The sequence below is a fragment of the Epinephelus lanceolatus genome, chromosome 20 (assembly GCF_041903045.1).
Source record: "Epinephelus lanceolatus isolate andai-2023 chromosome 20, ASM4190304v1, whole genome shotgun sequence".
NCBI classification, from domain to species: Eukaryota; Metazoa; Chordata; class Actinopteri; order Perciformes; family Serranidae; genus Epinephelus; species Epinephelus lanceolatus.
In genome coordinates, this window is record NC_135753.1 from 34,818,571 (window position 1) to 34,841,150 (window position 22,580).

At 43.1% G+C, this 22,580-nt stretch overlaps 1 protein-coding gene across 1 annotated transcript in view; it reads left to right on the top strand.

Annotated features, from left to right (window-relative positions):
* kcnh2b (potassium voltage-gated channel, subfamily H (eag-related), member 2b) overlaps nt 1-22,580 on the top strand; it is a 413,129-nt gene that overhangs the window by 380,439 nt on the left and 10,110 nt on the right. Inside the window, exons 11-21 of the mRNA XM_033638617.2 lie at nt 411-505; nt 630-770; nt 6,218-6,417; nt 14,732-14,984; nt 17,442-17,635; nt 17,828-17,930; nt 18,119-18,270; nt 19,846-19,990; nt 20,080-20,269; nt 21,464-21,569; nt 22,358-22,459. Coding sequence (XP_033494508.2) covers nt 411-505; nt 630-770; nt 6,218-6,417; nt 14,732-14,984; nt 17,442-17,635; nt 17,828-17,930; nt 18,119-18,270; nt 19,846-19,990; nt 20,080-20,269; nt 21,464-21,569; nt 22,358-22,459 — 1,681 coding nt within the window. The remainder of the gene's footprint in view (nt 1-410; nt 506-629; nt 771-6,217; nt 6,418-14,731; nt 14,985-17,441; nt 17,636-17,827; nt 17,931-18,118; nt 18,271-19,845; nt 19,991-20,079; nt 20,270-21,463; nt 21,570-22,357; nt 22,460-22,580) is intronic.

Sequence of the window (22,580 nt, forward strand, 5' to 3'; positions counted from 1 at the left end):
CTTCAAATTCATATGATTTCAGCCGGACTAACATGTTTACATGTATTTTAAGTTCGGTTTTAGTCGGTCTAATGCAATAAATCAATTTCTTTAATGTCATGTACACATACTGACTGTCTTGAGACAATTCCTCAGTCCCTGAAAGAGAGTATTCTCCAGTGTGTGTAGTTTATTTTATTCTAACCACGGTCACATCATAGAACTCGATACTGCAGAAGATGAGCATTTGAACTCTTTCGAAATTCAACAATCAATATTAATCAAGGAAGTTAGATTTTGACAACACTATCAGGAGTTTTAAAATCAATTTAGTGTGATTATCTTTCTACCAACTGTAGAGGGCTAATTATTGCTAATATCTGTAACTATTTACATTCAATCATGTTCTAACTGCTTGTTATTTTTCACAGGTACGCCATTGGTAGTGTGGAGAGGAATGGTTCAATCGGCTGGCTCCACACGCTGGGGGACCAACTGGGAAAGCACTACAACAGCTCTGTCCTAGGTACTGAGAGGAAAAATAATGTCGTACTGTTTCGAGATATCGTGGTCATAATGTCATCATAATCATCTGTCATTCTGTTAGGCAAAGGATTTTTTCGAAATACATGTGTGCATTGTCACTCCAGGTTCAGGACCCTCCATCAAAGACAAGTACGTCACAGCTCTGTACTTCACCTTCAGCAGCTTGACCAGTGTGGGATTTGGAAACGTGTCCCCAAACACCAACTCTGAGAAGATCTTCTCCATCTGTGTCATGCTCATAGGATGTAAGTAATAATGTTATGGTAAAAGTAGCTGCGCCTTGAACTTCAGATCTGGGTGGAAGAAAGTGTCTTAATAAAAATGTCACAGGATGTACTTAGTAAAATTGCTTAGCACATAGATGATTTACCTACCCTGGAAATCCAAAGATCTTGCGAGAGCACAATTTGAATTTGCTCAGCGAGTCACTCTGGCAATCAGTAATGATGTTCATTATCTATTAGGGATGGGCAGCACAAGCAAAAACACTATTTGAAAATCATGGCAACTATTTGACAACTTCTCGAATAATCGCCTCCCCCCGGAGCCACGCACACAGAGATCCATTCATCTTTAAAGGCCCGAACATACTTGGGTGGAACGTACGCGGAACAGACTCCACGGAGGTCCGCACGGACTCAAAGCGGACGTCCGCAAGCCCTGTGTGCGCATAGCTCAGATTTTATGACCACGCGGACTCCGCTCCGCGCACCGGTGACTGCTCTGCATGTAATTTTCACGTCGCAGGGATTTTTCACGGACATTTTTACAGGAAACTACAACACGGAAGTGCGCTCGACTATGAAAGCCCGAATGACTGTGGACATTCCTCGCGGAGTTGTAGTCTCTGCATGTTTCTCCTGTTTGTAGAAGAGCATCAAACTAGCTGGTAGCCCATCTCACACCGCTGTAGCAATCCTATACTGCCCTCGTGCGGTTAGGAGCTGAATTGCATGTCAAATAAAGGGGGGAAATAAGACGGCAAATAGTAATAGTCGCATTAAAAAATCAGTTTTTCAAAAATAAAACGACAATTCGAAATTCAGAAATCAAGACCCATCCCTATTATCTATGCCCATGAAACCGAGCTGCACCAATCACGTCGGTGTATCTGATATAGGCGGGCCAGAGGCGAGCTAAACAGATGACGACAGCGCTGCGATGACGAAGTCCGGAATCAGTCAGTAAACATTGCAAGATGGCTGCGGATGAACACCAGGAGTTTGAAACGGCTTTGACCGCTACAATGAACGAGTTAGACTTAGCTTTTTCTCTAAAAGAGGAACAGAAGACGGCGCTCAAATCTTTCCTTTGCAAGAAGGACGTTTTTGCTGTTTTGCCGACCGTATACAGCAAGAGTCTAATCTACCAGTTAGCTCCGCTGGTAGCTAAGCGCTAAGTATTGTTCTGATTGGTCGTAGTGTTATCCAATTGCATGCAGTGATATTTACAAATGCATGCTTGGTGCCACCCCTCGAGTTGGGCCATTTTCATTACTCATGGCCAGACCCTAAATCTTTCTGGATTTGGGTCTGGATTTCCAGGCTATGATTTACCAGACACACACTGAAATAAGCCAATGGAGTCACACCATATCCTGTTTTTCAACTGGATTTTGTTTACGAGGTAGATGAATTTCACTCAGATCATTATGCAGTGCTCAACATGATTGGTGGGAACATAACCTGCTGTAAAATCCTCCTCTAACATGTCTTCAGACTCCAGGCAGTACAGCAGGGGTTACTTCTCACCAGATAGCGTCAGTTCGAGAGTCTGGAAGTTTTAAATCACCAAGATGTTGCTTTTTTCTCCTCTCATATACTATTCTTCCTATAATTACAGCGGCTGGACAAGGCCATAGATCATACTTTTCATTCTGAGAGCATATCCCTTAATGATTTATTAATAAACTTCTTCAGCTGAGATTGTAATATCCCATCTCATGCTTATCAACTCGGCTTCCTCTCCACAGAGTAATTACCTCTGCAGCCTGGCGGAGCCCTGGACCTCATTGATCAGGCAAACCATAGGATGAGAAACTGAATGGGATATTTAAAAGTAGCGCTCAGTCTATAAAGGGACTAGAAACTTGTTACGGTTCCATGCAGGTGCTCATTATATTGTGTTGTGCCTGTAAAAATAAGATTGGAAAAAGCATGTGGCGTACTGTAGTAGCAGGTTTCCACAAAGACTTAGAGGCACTCACTAAACAAGGGTGGCTTTTGTGGGGTTTTGGCTGTGTTCCCTCTCCAGACAGTTTGCTATTTGCTTGGCCAGAGAGCGACCTGAGGCTTTTAAAATCCACATTACTGAAGATTCTGTTGCTCTTAAATGGTTGTGTATTATGGACAATGTATTCAAATTCAGAGTCAGAGATCACACGTGCAAAACTATACGTACTCACACAGACAGCAGTTTCAGTGGGTGATGTAGACGGTGATGGGAGCTGACAGAGGTTGAGACGTTTGCAGGATCCAACTTGACAACAGGACAAAACATGGAGGCTCGCGAAGGATACGACAGAAAACACTCTGTCCTCTACAGACAAAAGCCTTTAGATCAGTCAAGCTCCGGCTGTATCTGTTCTCCAGAGGACGGAGTTATTCTTAAAGGGACAGTTCGCCCCCAGAATCTCAACTACATATTTTTCCTCTTACCTCTAGTGCTATTTATTAATTTAGATTGTTTTGGTGTGGGTTGTTGAGTTCTGTAGAGATGTCTGCCTTCTCTAGATTATAAACAAACTATACAGCATTCGGCTTGCGACAGCAATGTCTCTTTCCAAGAAAAATGATCCAGGTACTCGAAATAATCTGCAGACCTTGTGAGCAGTTTCATGCAGTTGTTGATCATCTGTGGATTCAACACATAGTTTGAGCATGAGTATTCTCTGAGTGTACAACATTCAGAGCATTAATATAGCAACAAACAGCTATTCGCCATGTAAAGATAAAAAGGAGTAATGGCGTTGTGAGCAAGTCACACTTCCTCTGTACTGGTTGTAATCATTAGTGATGCAGATTAATATCGGCACGTCATTGGTATCTGCTGATATTGGCTTCAAAATTTGGATCGACCAACATGCTTTTTCTTATTTTGCTCAATGATTGAATATAACATACATTTGAAAAGTATTGTATCCCGTTTCTCTATTTGCTGGTGGGCCGTCACTGTGAGAGTATGCATGCATAATATGATGTTAGTTCCACTACTAAAAGAGACTATAGTGTTGGTTATCGGTCAAATGACTTGTTATATATCGGCATATCGGATATCGGCAAAAAATCCATTATCATGCATCCCTAGTAATCACAGCTTCTCTGTACTTTTTTGTGGTTGTGCATGTGAGTCCCTGCAGTGTTCATGCCATTAGCATTGTTATCTCCTGGCCACCACCTCAGCCGCCTGCATGTTTATAACCGTGTGCAAGCAATCCGTGCTCAGAGTCTGGATCATAGATATGTTCAGAATGTCACATACAGCTCCTTTAAGTCACTTATAGGCAGTGTTGGGCCGTACAGTAAGAACATTACTTTTTCCAGTAATGAGTAGTGTAACTGAATACTAATAAACTTTCAGTAATAATGATACACTAGTTCATACCCATTGAGTGCACAGTTGCCCACGTACAGATCCACATGGTGTGTGTTTGGGATACAGGTCATAGGAAATTGCAGATTAAATAGTCAACTGAACCCATTAAGAAGAGCAATGTATTCAGACAGAGTGTTTGTGAATTTGATAGTCCGATTGCTTTATTGAAAGTACAGTAGTACCATTGCCAATAGTGGGATAGTTAGTGGGCTAAAACTGTACATTAGTAGTTGAGGTAGCACGTTGAAAGGCAGATAGTTAAAGTGTTTATATGTTGTATTGACTTAAAAGAGAGGCGCACTGGTAGTTCACATGGGAAAGGTGCGGCTAGCCCTTGTTGCAGCAGCATACCATACCATGACTTAGTCATACCAAAAATTAGAAACACCAACATTGGTCCACAGGGGGAGCCACAGCGATCGGTCGCATTTTAGCCATTTTGAAGCATTTTTCTGTTGTTATAGCGCCACCCAGTTGCCAATTAGAGTTAAATTTCTCCAGTCACCTTGAGGCGTCCTGTTCTACATATCTACCAAGTTTAGTATAAATCCATATGGCAGTTAGGCCTAGATAAGAAATGAGCTCTCTAGCGCCCCCATTTTGTTTGATGGGGTCAATAATGGAGGGGTCCCCTCAGATTATGTGTGGTCATATGCCTACAAAGTTGCGTGGTGATGGGTGAAACCCTTGAGATGTTATACACCTTTATGTGATGAGCCACGCCCTCCGCAATATTCATTGCCTTATAGAAGCTCAGTTTTAGTAAGTTTTCCAACTTTTGCCAAGAGGGAACTTTAGATATTGGTCCCTAGATTATGTTCACCCAGTTTCATGCAGATCGCTCAAACTTCCTAGGAAGAGATCCATTTGAAGTGTTTTTCAAAACATTCAAAATGGTGGAAAATCTATATAAGCAGAAGTTATGGGTTCTTGAGGCAAATGTGTTCCTCATGAGGAGAGGCATCTCTGTGCAAAGTTTCATGTCTCTACGACATACAGGGCATGAGATATGCCCATTCAAAGTTTGCAATTTCAGTCGGTTGCTATAGCGCCCCCCTTTGGCCAATTGATGTAATATTGCTTCATTGGCATCCTCCCATGACCCTCTACCACTGTGCCAAATTTCACATGGATTGACCAAGTCAGTGAGGAGAAAAACGTGGAACAGACACACACACACAGAGTTTTCATTATTACATAGTAAGATATAAGCCGGCCCAGCTCAACTTCAGTGCTGGAGATGAGGTGACAAAATTCATATTCCTTGTTTCATGCTAAAATGCTTTCTAAAGTTCAGCCAAGGTTTATTTCGGGTTTCAACAGTTGAAGTTGTCCAAATCAAATGTGTATTTTCCAGAGTTTGAATGTTTGCTAGTCTCTGTAAGTCAATGAGCAGAGTGATGATGAGCAAGATCACGACTTCCTTCCTGTTTTGAATGTTGTAGCTCATCAGGCTTTGTGTTTACAGGGTGCACTCTCACAGATTAAAGTCTATGAATCATGTTCATATGACACTCACAAGTGTTTCCTGTAATGCCAAAAGGCTAATGTGTCTGTGTAATCTAATTAAAGTGTGTCAGTTTGACCTGATGATTAAAACTTAATTTGTATAGCACCTTCATTTCATCTAAGAGTAAAAATAAATCATAAATAGTGAACTAGAATAATAGGAAATATGTTTAAATGAAAATATAATCACAGTTTAAAGTATTTGACTGATATATAAGAGGAAATACAGAAATAGCAAAGGTAGTTTATTCCACAGTCTGGGAGCTACAACTCCAGATGAATTATACCATCAACTGTGTGAGCTTTCACTGTCTCCTCTTTTCTCTATACTATTTCCTTGCCCTTCTCCACTTACAGTATTCTTATCAAACACATCACCCAAGGGTGTCAAGCTTAATATATTTCCTCTCAGATGGAGAAGACAGTCGGCCAGAAATATGTCAGGTCATATCAGTGTATTGAGTGCTCGTGGTGTGTCCCCATACTTTCTGTTAACGTATATGTTATTCTCTCCTGTTTCCTCCTTCCTCACACTTTCAAATCCTCCCTCCCATCTCACCCTCTCCCTTGCCCTGTCTTTCACCTCCAGCCCTGATGTACGCCAGTATCTTCGGAAACGTGTCAGCCATCATCCAGCGGCTGTACTCGGGGACGGCCCGCTACCACACCCAGATGCTCAGAGTCAGGGAGTTCATCCGCTTCCACCAGATCCCCAACCCGCTCAGGCAGAGGCTGGAGGAGTACTTCCAGCACGCCTGGTCCTACACCAACGGCATCGACATGAATGCTGTGAGTACCTGTCCTCGTGCACCCAGTGTGTCAGTGTTAGTGAGTGTTGGGCATGAATACACACATGTACACAGAGGAGGTCAGAGGAGTGTTTTGAGCCTGCGTTGTACGTTAATAGGATGATGTGAAGACTTTGTCTCAGCATGCATGGTCCGACACCATCAGAGAAAATAGGAGTGATGTGAGTATCATAAATGATTTGCACACACTTACACACACACAGAGCCAAACGTGTGCAAATAGACACGTTAAAGTATTTGCAGCATGCATGGAGCTACAGCAGTTTGTTCACATGCATGAAGGCTAACACTCTTGAAACACACAAACCCACAGCGAGGTGAGTCACACCTGTCGATGGACACAAATGCACACAGATTGATCAAGGGCTTTAAACATGCTCGATGCATACAGTCGACCTCAACCTGACCTCTGTGAGTCACAGTGTGTAGAAAGGTCCTTCTCACACACTCACACACGCACAGCCACGGTCACATCCTCTGTTTCTCTGCACTGTTACTTGGGCTTTGACTCAGATATAAGCAACCGCAGCTCCACACACACGCAGCTATAATCATAAACATGCCACACACTTGACATCCGCTTAGGCAAGCATTTAATGCAGTGCATGAGTCAGTGGATGTCGTCTTTACTATCTTTACAGCCACAATGTTTCACTGCGTTGTAAGTTTCCTTCTCTCGGCTCAGAAAGTACACTTTACTAAAAATATCCGTGCTCATAACTTCAGGATGCCGTTCCAGCATCCAAATTCTTTTAAAAACTACCCCTCGGAGCATAATCAGTCTCATTGTTGTCTGCGAAGCCTCATAGAAGCGTAGAGGAACTCTGTTTGCGAGCAGAGTCCCAGTGCAAACACAATATTCCATTGGCGAAACCCCATTTCATTTCAGTGTAATAAGTGAGCCATTGAAGTAGAGAAGAAACAAATTGGACAAGCATCCATGGGAACGTGTTTTCCGGTGTCGGCCCCCTCGTCTTCCTTCATTACTTTGCTCTCTTAAAGGCCCAATGAAGTAGAGAATGTTTACTGTAATGAGCATTATGATTGTGTGGAGTAGATCTTGTCTGCCTGTCTTCACAACGGATTCAATCAGCTGCGACCTCCTTCATTCAGGAAGACAGAGGGAATAATAATGTGGCTGTGATGGGGAACTGTGCGCGACAGGAGTGTTGTGATGAGAGCAGGCGGAAAGAGAAAGAAATGTCTCTTTTGCATGTGGTGAGCAAGACACTGACTCTGCTCCGAGGCTGCTCTCGTACAGCTGTGAATATGTGGGAATGTTAGAAAAGACTCTTTTCTATCCAGGGTATCGTGTCATTGACTTTGGCTGTAGATGCAAAGCCACAGCCCAACATGTCAGGAGGAGGAGGAGTAGGACGGGGCCTCTGGGATGGTCACTTGTGGAGAGGCCAGGGCCCCTGCTGAGGTGGGGGTGGAGGAGCTGGTGGTTTAGGGCTGGTGGGTGGAGTTGCAGGGGATGGTGCTAACTCATTGAGTTGGTTTGCCAGGTACAGATTGTAAAAGGAGTGAGTGTTCAAGTGGGATTGATACTCCTGCTTCAAATTGACGCCATACCTTCAACGTAACCTACGCTGTAGCCTATCGTGCAACTCCCCAGAACTGTAACTACATGTTGTGGTGACGCAAACCGCATCAGCTTTGGTTGGTTGGCTTGGAAATAGCGCATTTCTTCCTACGCATTTCCAGCTGCTCCTTCTCTTTTGGTAAACATGGACCAGATGGAGGAGGGGTTGATTGAAGAAGTCCAAAAAGATGTACATTTGCACGATTCTTTATCAGTTGACGACACCGACTCCTGTGTGCTCACAGCGAGAGAGGAGAGGGAGAGACGCTGTGCTGCTGCCAGAGGAGCCGCTGAACGAGTTCCCTCTGAGCGGTAAAAGAGTCTGAGAAGTCCGGGGCTGTTCATAAAACATTCAGGACGCCACAGTTTATTCCACACTACTGACGCTGCTCGTCACCGGTATTATCGTGAACAAGATGATATGGCACACCCCTACTGCAAACTCCTGGAGAGAAATTTCCAGTAACATCGGTGTGGACGTGGCTAAATGTACGAAGAAGTTTGAAATGTGAGAATGTTTCGGCAGGATTGCAGGGTGTTTGACCTCAGCTGGCACTGCCATCTGTCTAGTCCTTCCCCCTACTCTTAGAATGCCGAAATTGATGATAAAATCCAGCTTGTTTAGGGAACTTCCTCAAGTGCACTGTTTGCCTTTCTCCAGGGAGGCGATTTCCTTCTCTAAATGCTGCCTCTGCTTATGGCAGATAATGACCTTTTCAGCATTTTCATTGTCCTCTACCAAAAGGCTCAGTGCATGAGCTGAGGGCATATTGAGCAGACGCATCTGGTCTTTCAGTGACTTTCCCATGTCCTGATTTATCTTAGACCAGTTAGCGAGTACACCCTTTGCTTTTCTCATCTGTAAAAGGAGTTTCTTTAATTCCACCATCCAAGCTACGACTCTTTTTAAGCCGTTCCATGATGAGTTATACTTAATGAGCTTGTTAGAGTTTGTTTCCTGTCATACTAACAGTGACTTCTCTTCGCACTTGAGGGTCTTGTTGAAATCTTCTCGAAATCCTGTCCAGATTTTTTCCAGAGACTCTGGACTTTAGAGCCATCTTTTAGAGCGCAAGAAGAATTCAGTGCTCAGTCCTCGTGATGCATCATCAGCTGGGTTGTGTTTGGAGCCTACAAACCTCCGCTGATTCACTTTTGGTTATGGATCAATCCTGCTGGCTGCAAAAGTGTGGAACCTCCTGGTCTTATTTCGAAGATTTTTCAGCACAGACTGGCTGTCAGCCCAGAAAGTGGATTCCTGGTGCTCTACTTGGAGCTCTCTCTCTATCACAAATGCAACATGTACCTCCTCCATGTCATTTACATGACAAAAGATAACTTGCCGTACCATGGTCTTGTTTGCATCAAAGTTCTTAGGTTTTACCTACCTGTCAATTTCAAATTTGGATTTGAAGCTCTACAATGAAGTAAGATTAAATATTCATACATATGCCCGTGTTTGTCTGTTGGGAGTGGCTTAGGACGGAAAGAGTGGCAGGATGAGCATGTATTTTTAACTTCTGCCCCTTCTTTCCCCAGATTCCTGCCTACCCCAGCTTTAATGTGCAGTATAGTAGGTTGTTTGGCCTGACAGCTCTGACAGGTCATTCTTCTTTTACAGTTTCTACTCAAGTGTCCTGCTCTCAGACATCCAACGCATAATCCATTTTCTCTGAGAAACTCAATTTCATTCTCATGTGATTGTGAATTTACCTTCTGGCGCTCGGCTAAAGGATGTTTGCCGGCACAAAAGGGATATGAGGTGTCATGAGCACTGGAGGACATTTTGCCTTTAACAGGTGATTTCTCTCGTTTGGACTTTCAGGCTTGCTGTCAGACGCTGCTAGCCGAGCTGCTTCCCTTGGTTTTGATTCAGCACTAGTCTTGGTCTTTTAAGTCTTCTCACTGGCAGCAGGATCATGACTGTCACTGAAGAGTGGCTCTTGGATTTTTTTAGCTTGCAATTCGGTAAATGCTACAAGGTCATGTAATCCTCCTCTTCTTGGGCTTTGCTCCAGAATATCACAAGCCGCTGTCCACCACCTCTGGCTCAGTTTATAAGGTAGCTCTGACGCAGCGGGCCTTATGTCAGAGGGCAAGTCAAGCTCCTCCATGTCCTGCTGATCTCTCTCTGCATTACAGCAGCTTTTCAGAGAAAGTGCAGAACAGGACAGAGCCTTTTAATCTTCTGCCTTTATACTGTTCCAGTTAAGGGCTTTTAAAATATAGGCATTAGCAATCTTCATTTCATCTCCAAAATGCACGTTTAGCAGTGTCCTCGCATCAGCAAAGCCCAAATTTGAGTCCATATGAAGACAGCTTCTGATCAGTTCTCTGCAGCGTCTAGAGGTATGTCGTTCCAGGTAATATATCCTGGTAGCTACTGGGTTTTTCCTAAATGCCATTGGTTTGTAAATCACAAGTGCGATCACGATACAATATTATATCAATTCCTTGGACAACAATATGATATTTGAAGATATTACAAAGTCTGGTGGTGCTGGTTAGCACTGTCGCCTCACAGCAAGAATCCAGGGTCTCTGGTTCAAACGAGTTTGCATGTTCTCCCCGTGTCAGCGTGGGTTTCCTCCAGGTGCTCCAGCTTCCTCCCACAGTCCAAAGACATGCAGGTTAATTGGTGACTCTAAATTGTCCATAGGTGTGAATGTGAGTGTGAATGGTTGTCTGTCTCTATGTGTCAGCCCTGTGATAGTCTGGTGACCTGTCCAGGGTGATGGCCAAATGAAGCCTCATGAAGCATTTTCTTTATTTTCTAAGCCCACTAGATGGCGCTTTTTGTTCAACAAAAGGTTGAAAGTAGTGATGGCCAAATGAAGCCTCATGAAGCATTTTCTTTATTTTCTGAGCCCACTAGATGGCACTTTTTGTTCAACAAAAGGTTGAAAGTAGTGATGGCCAAATGAAGCCTCATGAAGCATTTTCTTTATTTTCTGAGCCCACTAGATGGCGCTTTTTGTTCAACAAAAGGTTGAAAGTAGTGATGGCCAAATGAAGCCTCATGAAGCATTTTCTTTATTTTCTGAGCCCACTAGATGGTGCTTTTTGTTCAACAAAAGGTTGAAAGTAGTGATGGCCAAATGAAGCCTCTCTTTAAACCATGAGTGCCATCTAGTGGGCTCAGAAAATAAAGAAAATGCTTTATGACGCTTCATTTGGCCATCACTACTGTCCAGGGTGTACTCTGCCTCTCACCCAATGTCAGCTGGGATAGGCTCCCACATAAATAGCCTTTTCCTAATTGTCTTCCTCTTGACTACTTGCCATCTACCTGCTGCTGTTTGTTGGCGACACAGAATTTCAAAATAAAGGCGTAACCTTAAGATGACAGTATGGATCAATGTTTTCACTTTGCATCAATGATATTGGATCACTGATCATTAAATTCATGTATCGATTCAGACTGATGGATCGTTACACCACTACACTGCCATGCTGAAATGCCTTTAGAATTATTTGATAGTTTGGAGGTTTGCCATCAAAAAACTGGACAGTGATGTCTGTCTGTGTTGAAGGACCAATAAATCAGCAACATCATTTTTTCTCTGCATTACAGTTATGAAATTGTTATTATTGTTTGTCACTGTAATTCCAGCTCTTGCTGCTGTTTGGTAAGTGCTTTGGGTTGTATTATGGATTTGTCCTAGTGGCCTCAGTTGTTCTTTAACAAGCCTTTGGAGTGGTGTTTTGGCAATGGCTCCAAGCTCAGCAAACTCAATTGAAGATGGTTCTGAATTTAGGACACATTAGATTTTCCTTAGAGATGATCATCCATGCCACCACACTGTTTGTGGTTGAAACAGTGGTGGGTTTAACCAGACGTTTTCCAGGATTTTCAATTTTTGGCATCAGACTCAGCCAGGCTCATTTCCAGTTCCATTTGTTCCCGTCTAGTTTGCAATTGAGACTTCTCTATTTCCAATGCTTGCTTTGCTTTTAAACCTGCTGCACCGGCTTGAAGAGAAGCTTTCTCTGGGTGTACATTATCTCGGGCTGAGGCATCCTCGCTTGGATCTCTGTCACGTCTTTGGGACATTCCTGAGCAGTGTTTTAAAGTGTGGCATGGCACATTGTCCTGTTGGGGGGGACACTGCCATCAGAGAGTGTCGTTGCCATGAGGGGGTGTACTTGGTCTGTAGTGTTGTTTGGGTGGGCGGTGCGTGTTAAGTGGGATCCACATGAATGCCAGGACCCAAGGTTTTCTGGCAGAACATTGCTATGGAACAAAATGATTGATGTTTTTCACTTAACTTGTCAGTGGATTTAATGTTGTGGCTGATCTGTGTATACATATATTTTAAACCTACGCTTTTAGCTACACCTACACTGGGCACTTATACAGTTTAATGTCAGATACACAGTCACCTGTGTGTGTTTGGCTGCAGCTGTAGAGTGGAGTGGTTTAAGTGTCCCAGAGGCTGTGAAAGCAAAAAAGGCACAAAAGCCCATAAAAACATCACTTTCCACACTAAACAGAAGCTTTGCTCAGCAGAAGAGCTTCAGCAAAGACCACAATAATATATCATGACAGCAAACATTTATATAAACAATAACAGTGGAGCCTGAAAGTCAGCAGTTCAGCATCTGCTAAATGCACCGGTAAAGTGGAGCCGGAAGAACACCTGATGTACCCCGCCTCTAGATATCTGACTTCAGCACATTTTAGGGTTGTGCCTGGCACCCCACAAATCCACAAAATGGTTATTTACAGAGAGCAGGCTATTATTCACATCCACAAAAGGGAAGTCGCAGTTGTGTTGTGAGGCTACACAGAGTTTCACTAGAGCTACGTATCGGGTAGTGACAGCAACACTGCCCCCATGGTTCCCAGTGGTACTGCTCCGTTTGGCCCGTATACGTAAGCTTTATGGAAACGTGCAGAAATACGGACGAAATGAACGTGGAGCATGGACAGAAGGCTCCGTCCGTATCTGTATTTAACGTTGAGTATAAATGGGCCTTTACATGCATTGTCATCTTTCAAGATGTTTTCACAGGAAATTTACTGTTTACGTAAGTCTCTTTCAAAATAAACTGCCAATTGACGTTTTTCTTCCTTCAACAACAAACACGTGGTTGGGTTTAGCAAAAAGAACAGGGTTTGGCTTTAGAATCTTACATGATGCAAATACCGCTCTCTCAGGTGAAGGTCGATGTTTGTTGGACCCATCCACCACCCCTCTCGCCTGCCCCACTCGCACTTTGGCCACCTTAACTTTCGTCCTTGTCCTGCGGTGTTTCCCCCTGAGGCCGCCTGGCCCCGTTAAACGGGCCTTTTTCCATTTTTTCTGACGTCTTAAGTGGCTGCCCAAGTGCCGGATTTCGACGACTTCAGAGTGAGACTGGGCTTGCCAGTCTGTTATAAGATTTAAAATGAATTCTCAAATGACGAGCCTTTAAAACCAGAGTAATGTGTTCTTGATGTTTTGTCTTGGTGAGTAGGCATGCTGCTGCATTTTGGATCATGTGTATTTTGTTTAAAGACTCTCTGAGAGGCCTGAGAACAAGGCGATACAGTAGTCAAGTCTGCTGGAGATAAAAGCATGAACAACTTTTTCTGTGTCTTCTTTAGATAAAAGGGGTTGCACATGGGCAGTGTTTCTAAGATGAAAAAATGCACTTTTGGTGATGTTCCTTCATAAGGGGTTCAAAACACAGGTCACACTCAAAGATAACACCAAGGTTCTTTCCTTCATGCTTTTTGTTTAGAGCCAGCTTCTGTAAATTAAATCCACCAAAAGCTGGACGATTAGTGGAGTACAAAAGTCTAGAGACAAATGTCGAAATCGAGATGGACATTGGCCTGTAGAAAGATGAAAACGGAGCCCAGTCAAGGCTGAAATGAAGAAAATAGCTTAAATGGATGAAAAGGAGAGAAATGGAGAGGAAGAAACATGATGTTGGTGTTTTCGGCACAGCTCTGTTCTGTGCACTCAGCCAGAGAGTTACAAGCTCATAGCCTGCTGCTTAAAAGAGCTCGGGCTTCCCTTGCTCGCAGTGAACTCATTAAAATTGCACCAATTCTTCATATTAATTACACTCTACGGGCCTGCTGCCTCTGTTCTGGTAGGCCTTATGAAATACAGAAATAATTTTGCAATGAAGCTCTAAAACGTCACTGCATAGGTCCTTTAAAGGGGAAGAATCCCTGATGCCCGTCTCCAACTCAGGGGTTAAAAGCATAAAGGATTAAATGAAAACTGTGACTTCTTGTGATAAATGTGTCGGTACTTTAGTTTTGTTGTGTTCATTTGTGGAATGGTGCAATAACAGTAAAAGGCTAATGCCCTATGAATGGTCACAAGTGGGGACGGCAACAGTAAAAACCGTGAAGACACCTTTTATCATTCCTTTTAAAGAGCCCATAATCTGTGGCATTTATTTGACTAAAGCTTTATGCTCTGGACTTGCTGCATCGATCAATCGCTGCTTAAAGCATATATCAATACTGATGAACCTTTCACTATCAATTCATCTGCTTTCTTTATCCCACCTCTTGTCCTTCCTTCTTCTCCCCCTCCGTCTCCTTTCACCTCTCCTTGTCTTTTGTCTTTCTGCCATTTCGTCCACCCCACGTATCTGTTACTTTTTCTCACCTTCTGTCCTCCCCACCTCTCTGTCTCTTATTCCTTCCTTGTCCTCATCTCCTCCCCTCCCTTTGACTTCTTGCCCCCTCGCTCCCTCTCCACAGGTGCTGAAAGGTTTCCCAGAGTGTCTCCAGGCGGATATCTGCCTCCATCTGAACCGGACGCTGCTGCAGAACTGTAAGGCTTTTAAAGGCTCCACCAAGGGCTGCCTCAGGGCGTTGGCCATGAAGTTCAAGACCACCCACGCACCCCCGGGTGACACGCTGGTCCATGCCGGGGACGTCCTCACAGCCCTCTACTTCATATCCAGGGGATCCATAGAGATACTGAGGGGAGACGTGGTGGTAGCCATCTTGGGTACAAAAACATTTCTTTAAATATACGAAGCTTTCAGTGTATGTTTTGCTGATTACACACACCACATACTGAAGCCCCTGTTTCTTTGATTACTTTATGTTATTAGAAACTAAACTGGAATCAAGTTCTCCACTGGTCCACAGCCTCTTGCATCAAGCTAGACGTTGTAAAAGTAGCAGACCTCTTTCTTGCCCAGTCACATTTTCCTTTCTGGTTCATGCTTAAGTGTCTCTTCCAAGATGTCTCTCTGGGTATTGACTGTGTGCAGGCTCAGGTCATGCTGCCTCTCAACAACTACAACCTATGCATTAGCTGGTAGCGCCATCTGCTGATGAGCATGGAGTGTTACTCCCAGTAGTACAGTGAAGATTCAAGATAGTATAACCAAAGACATGCTCAGGGTGTACCTTGTCTTTCGGCCATTGTGAGCTGGGATTGGATCCATCTCCAAAAACAGGAAAACACTTTACAACTGTATCAATTTATAACATAGTTCTGTCATGTAAAGATCAGTTGTGTAAAGTTGTGTGCAAATATATACGTGTGTGCTTGTGTGGATTCATATGAAGCTTCAAATCCACCCAACCAGTGGTCATCAGCATGTTGAAAACAGTTAACTATTCACTATAAATAATCATATATGAAAATGATTATTAACCTCTAAATGTCCTGCCCGAGAAGGCACTGAACATAGTATTTAAAAAAGCTGGGGAAGAGATCTGAGGTTGTATTCATGAGTTTACAAGGGCAAAGAGTTGCTCCTAGTGACGAAATACTAAGAACGTTTGTAAAATGATCATACGAAGAATTTCCCGTCACAAATAAGAATAGATCCTTGTAAAGATAAAAGTTGTTCACAAAGCATCTGAGCCCTTAAAAAGGCGCTGGAGGTAGAAGGATGTGAGTAGGGAGGAGGGCCTTTAAGAGGCTTAAGAGTTTCTTAAGCAGAGGAGAAAATAGCGGAAAGACCAAGAGGTAGGACGTTTAATAACCAACGGCTGAGTGGCAGTGAGTTAATGAAACGCTACAGATTAGATCACAAGGGGAGAATGTTTGGGGACCAAACACACATTTTAAAAGACTATACTGTGTCATACCTACCATTGAACTCAACCACGCCTTCTCACTTAGGTAAAAGTTTCTGTTCTGTCCTTGTTCAGAGTTGTTCTGAGATTTTTCCTAAATCACTTTAAAGCTACGACTCCCTGCTAGAAATTTTAAGTTTAAGTTAGGAGCTCTCTGAGAATGTTCAATAGTATTCTAAAATGTTTGTGAATACGGCCTCTGGTAGTCAGAGAAGAATTAAAGAACTTTTAGGCTGGGTTGCACCAATGAGGATTAATTTAATCTAAGATTAGCTCAAATCAGAGTTTAGTAAAATTAGATTTAAAATGAGTAAACCCAGAAAGTTAAAATTAAGTAGAGCTCTGTTGCACCATTAATAAGTGATTCTCGGTTAAGTAAAGCCAAGTTAAGGGCAGAGGGTGTTTACTGTTGAAACAGCTGCTTTTTCCATAATAATAAATTGTTTCTAGCTAGCTAAAAAGTTGCTAGTTTAACAGTTCTCGTGATGGCTCGGCAGAGAGGCTTATATTTTTCCTCCTTTGAGAAATAATTGTTAAATTAATGGAACAATATTGCGTGTTGTGAAGGCCAAACATTTCCCCATTCATCCTTTGGAAACAACCAGTAGCATAAAATCCTAGGGCGACAAGGAGTTGGAGCGTCCATGGTACACCTCATTCCTGTCACTGCCATTGTTTGATTGGCCAAATTTTCCTGTTTAACTCCAAAACAGTTTCAATCATGAGCCGGTGTCGTGTGACAAGTCAAGAGGGTTGAGTCTGTCTCTCAGCTTTCTTTGAGGAACTAGAGTAAAACTAAAATGAGATTTAAAGAGAGGTTTAAATTTAAACATTTTTGAATTTAAGTTTGGCGCAACAGAATTTAAACTTAAACCATAATTATATTCTATATCTGGCTGATATTCCATATAAGGTGGTATTTAAAAGGTCTTTAAAAAAGCCTTAAATTTAACTTGGTTTCATCTGTAGACATCCTGTTATAGCGTTAGGTGGGAAATGTGTGTGTATCCCCAATGAGATCGACTACAAGCATCTCTTACCACCGTCTAATATGTCGCATTTCATTTACTTCCTGTCATTCAATGTTTGGAGAATATTTCTCCAACCTCTTTGTCTCTGCTGTTTTCTCCTCTGATGCACTTTTTTTGTTTGGCCTTAGGAGTTCTCTTAGGGGCTAAGATGCTCTGTGAATAACTTCTGTCTTTACAAGGACCTTGTCTTAACTTTAAGGGGAAATTCTACACAAAAGTCACTATTTTAAGACTTTTCTTAGAGCTTCCTCACCAGGAGCAACTCTTTGTACTAGGAATTTTTGTGTAAACGGCCCCTGTCTTTCATCCATAAAGGCTTTCTTTGTTTTCATCACTCCCAGGGAAGAACGATATCTTCGGCGAGCCTATTAATCTGTATTCTCGACCGGGTAAATCCAATGCTGATGTGAGGGCTCTAACCTACTGCGACCTCCATAAAATCTTCAGAGAAGATGTTCTGGAGGTGCTGGACATGTATCCTGAGTTTGCAGACCACTTCTGGAACAACCTGGAAATCACCTTCAACCTCCGAGATGTGAGTTTACGAACTCTTCAAAGACGCTCTGAACACTCTGGAAATATTAGGAACATTTAAATGATTATCAAGACAAATTTTGACGTTTAACTTTTGGAAAGACTTTCAGATTCTTATTGTTGCTTGTATTTCAAATAGCATCCCCACAGTGTATCTTTAATAAAGGCTGTTTAATGGTGGTCACCATTTCAGACCAACATGATCCCAGGCTCGCCAAGCAGTGATGACTCCAACTGTGGGGGATTCAACAAATTACGCAGACGCAAGCTCTCATTCCGAAGACGAACAGAAAAAGGTGACCCTTCCTTTATAGCTCATCTTTCACTTCAATAATTTGTTTCACTGTCACATAAAAAAAATTGTCTGACTTCAGTACATTTCATTTCATAATGAAGTTTGTCTGACAATCCTCTCCTAGTAGTCGTCTCTGAAAACTTGACCAATCTCGTTCTTGATTATCTTTCCTGGCACACCTCTGTCCAGATGATGCAGATGCTGGAGAAATTAAAAAGTCCCACAAGTCTGTGAGACGGAGACAGAAGGAAGCAGCCAACAACCAAAAACAGGAGGAGGCATCTAAGCGGCAGTGGCAGGCACATCGAAGCTCGGTGTCTTCACACTCCAGTGGTGATGAGGTATACCTTCAGTTTGCATCATGTCTAATCCTAAAATGTTTAGTGTGCTTCTTGGTTTGTGCAGTGGCGCCACCAAGGGGGCACATGGGGTGTCTATGGCCCCCTTGCCCCCCCCCCCCCCAGCAAAAATAATTGGAGGCCAACATTACAGTCTTTAAGAGGCTCATTTGCGCTCATTGTTTAAGCTAGCATGAATGTAGTGGTAGTTTGTGAAACTAGACATCTCAAGGCATCCGTTGGTGGTTGGATAGTTTGTCAGGAAGGGGGCTAAATAACAGCCCAAAGTTAGGTTAAATTTTGGCAAGGAACTATTGGTACGATACGTAACATATTAAAACAGGACTGGTGTGGAACAAAACGTGTTAACCGTACCAGTATTCGTCGATAGACCCTTTTAAGGCAGACGTCACAATAACATCAGTTTGTTAACTGGAGGCAAAACCTGCCCCTCCCCCACAGGGCTGTAGGCCACATAGGAGTCTTAAAATGTGTTTGTCTTGTTGTGTTATTGGGAGCCAGAATAGAAGGAGTCATGGCTCAAAACCAGCCGCCACTGCCCGTCAACAAAAACAAAGATGGTTAAATGTGATAAGACCAAAGGACTGGACGGAGGCCATCATCAAAAATGCTCACATGTGCAGCACACACTTCATATCAGGTTAGGGAAAAAGTATTTCCTGTTGTAGGGATGAATAAGGTTATGTGTATTAAGGGTTATCATGTCCACCTCATCAGAAACTGGGGAGGGATTAAGAGGAATATTGGATTTCTCTGGAACGCTAACTTTTTAGCACATTAGCTGACGTTAGCTTCCATAGCAAAACAAACAAGTGTGGTCCTCCTTTGTAAGATTGGCTTCCTGTGACATCATCCATCCACTGAGTGAGAGCATACGGGTCGGCCAGTCTGGTCCCGTTGGTCAGTGTTTACTTATTCAAGTAACACTGGCGGTCCCGGAGAGTGAGTGACCTGACATGGTGCGTTGGTAAATTCAGTCTGACGCTCTACACTAAAATGAGAGCCCTGTTGGTGGAAGAAACGGAGCGTTATATTTCTACATGAATGAACCAACGGTTAAGTTAAACACACATTCACTCCGCTCGACGCTCTGCCGCTCCGTCTCCACAGACAGAGTGTCCAGAGTGCGCTCTGCCACTCTGAGATTGTGGTGCTCTGTATTTATGACAGTGCTCTGAATTTATGAACGGTCCAGAGTGCGCTCCGACACTCAGAATGACTATTTCTGAATGCGCCACTCACATCATCTTCCTTCATTGTCTAAAACAAGCCAACAGGACTTGCTAGCTAGTGTTAGCTAATGTCTGAGGAGAAATGATTTGCCTCCAGCTAAGCCCCGCCCACCAAAAAATGTCATACTGTTTACTAACAGTAAAAGGGTCTATACACATCAGATAATTAGTAATTTCAACTGTATAATAAGAATCCAAAGTATATCAGTATGCATGTACTTCTTCAGCTAGGCTACAAAGAAAATTTCTGGGGGCGCCACTGGTTTTTGGTTGCCAGTATTATACACCATGGTACAATAAAAACTTTGTTCTACGCCTCTTACAGGGGGAGGAGTCAATAGTGACCAGACTCGCCCCACCTCCAGCAATGCTGGAGAACCCGCTGGCTCAGGCTGTGCCCAGGAATTTTAATGAGAACACAGAAGGCGATGGAGATCCCAAAACTGGGAACACGTGCAACGCCCTGTCAGGTAAAATACAACAGAATACAATCCCCATATCTTCAAGATTTGTACAGTAAGGTCTTCACAAACACACACTCACTCTCCTTCTCCCACAGGTGCATTCTCAGGTGTGTCTCACATCTTTAATTTCTGGGGGGAGAGTCGGGGGGGTGGGCAGTACCAGGAAGTTCCCAGCTGCAGCCTGGCCTCCCCGCCACCACTCAACACGCCGCTGCACAGCCTGAGCCGACAGCAGCGCAACCAGCTGGACACACGCCTGGACCTGCTGCAGAAACAGCTCAACAGGTGTGACTGGTTAAAAGTCTGAGTTCGTCTCTGTGTGTGTTGGTCTGACTGTTGCTGCTCTCTGTGCTTTGTGTCAAACACTTGTTGAGGGAAGACAATATTGAAGTCCACGCTAAAACCCTGCAGTCATCTGACAGTGTGAGAACATGTCCTTTTTCACCACAGCACAAATAGAGTTTTTCCGTCCCGGTGGCCTTCAGCTGGATGAGGCTCCTTTGTCAGGTCTTGTTGAGATCACAGGCTGTGTCTTTGAGCTGACTTATAGCTGTGAGGCTGGTTGTGCCTCCAGCTGAACGTTCAGTGTCATAATGCATGATTGACTGGATGCCTCTGCTGGCTAGGATGTGTCAGCACTCTGAACGTGTGTGTGTGAGGAATTTAGGATGGCGAGAGATGGGAGAGAACTCCTCCACCACGTGCTGAAAATATCCGCACATATGATAAAGTCTCTTCAGAAAGTTGAACAGAGCCGTAGACATCAGCAGAATGAGTCCTAATTAGCTGTATGGGAGCCTCCGATAGGACCCAGCAAGTTTGATGGTGAAACTTCCACCTCCTGTATGTGTATAGCACACATTATGTATTCCCACAGTGTGACTACAAACTAAGATGCCAATTTACTAATAAGATACAGTGAAACTTCAGACTCCTCTGAACGTAACAGAGTAACAGCGGGATGGGAAATGCAGGGTTAGCAGAAGTTTTGAAAAGTATAATAATTAGAATTCGAAAGTTTATGCGAGAAGTGGAGGGGAGACAGAATATTATAATAATATGTTCTCACAGATGATACTTGCAGCTTTGATTGCTCATTAGACACTAACTTCACTGTTGAGATCTGTTAGGCATCAATTACATTTTACAGGTTGACCTCCTGGTTCAGCTTTGATCCACTGTACTTACCATAGTTTCTCTCACGCAGTTTTTCTTTGCATATCAGACATTTATGTTCCCGAATCTTAGTGATTAACTCGGCTAGTCCTTTGGTACTGTAACTGATATTAATGACGACAAAAGGAAGATAAAAAAGCACAAATTTCCTTTAAATTGGAGCAGTAAATGTCCTAGATAACATCTGCAGTTTAATGTCTTTCATGAAACAAGTGGAATATATTAAGGATCATAATTACAGAGTATTAATGTCTCCTCCTTGTAGTCGTTAACAGTTGATTGTCTACTACATACTGTGTGCAGGTTGGAGAGTCGCATGTCAACGGACATCGGAGCAATCATGCAGCTGCTGCAGAGACAGATGGCCCTGGTTCCTCCTGCCTACAGCGCTGTCTCATCACCACCTCAGGTAATAACACACACAGACACAGGGGTGTGTACGTACAAGCCTGATGGTTGTTGTCACATGGGCCAAACAAGCATCTGTCTTTCGGAAGACTAAAGGGGGATTTGTACTTGTGCAGTAGACCCTAAGCCGTTTCTGAAAAGTGTGATAAAGTTTAGTTGATTCAAAGCACACATTAAACACACATTAAACATGGATTAATAGAGACAGTTTCAAACACAAGTACACAAATCAGCTTCACTATAACTCACAGCATTCACAGACAAACACTTGTCTTTATCTGGACACATTTTCCCCACAAATACAACATGCTAATGTTATTAGCACAAGCCTATGGCATTTTACATTGTATAAATTAGCCTAACAGCTAGCAGACTTTTCATATGAAGCCAGGGACAACAGCAACATTTAACAAAGGTAACATTACATAATATGGCTCCATTACAATTGACAAGGTTCACTGACAAAACAACTGTCTTATACTAAACACGTTTTACAAACAAATACAACATGCTAACGTTATTAGCACAAGCCTATGGCATTTTACATTGTATAAATTAGCCTAGCAGCTAGTGGAGATTTCCTCTGCTCATATGAAGCCAGGATAAATCACACACAAGACTTAAAATGCTATTTTTGTGGAGGCTTTATTGTCTTCACAATTTATTGTTTCTTATCTGTGAAAATAAAGTAAATAAAAGCTTTGTTTCCACTGAGGGAAATGGTTTCAGCTCACAAACATACGTCTGTGTCAGTTAATAAACAGGAGGCTACACTTCCTTCCCTTGCAGGTCTCACCTTACCCTGGTCCCGGCCCAGGTCCAGGTCCAGGAGAGAGACTGGTCCAGCCTGTTACGCCTCTGGAGACAGACCCCTTGGGCTCCTTATCACAGGTGAAACACAAGTATTGATAAAATTGTCGCTTTGCAATTTCACTTTGGCGTCCTGCTAGGCATTGACACATTTGAATGGGATCTCAGTATTGCAAGCAACTGGAATAGTTTGCAGCATATC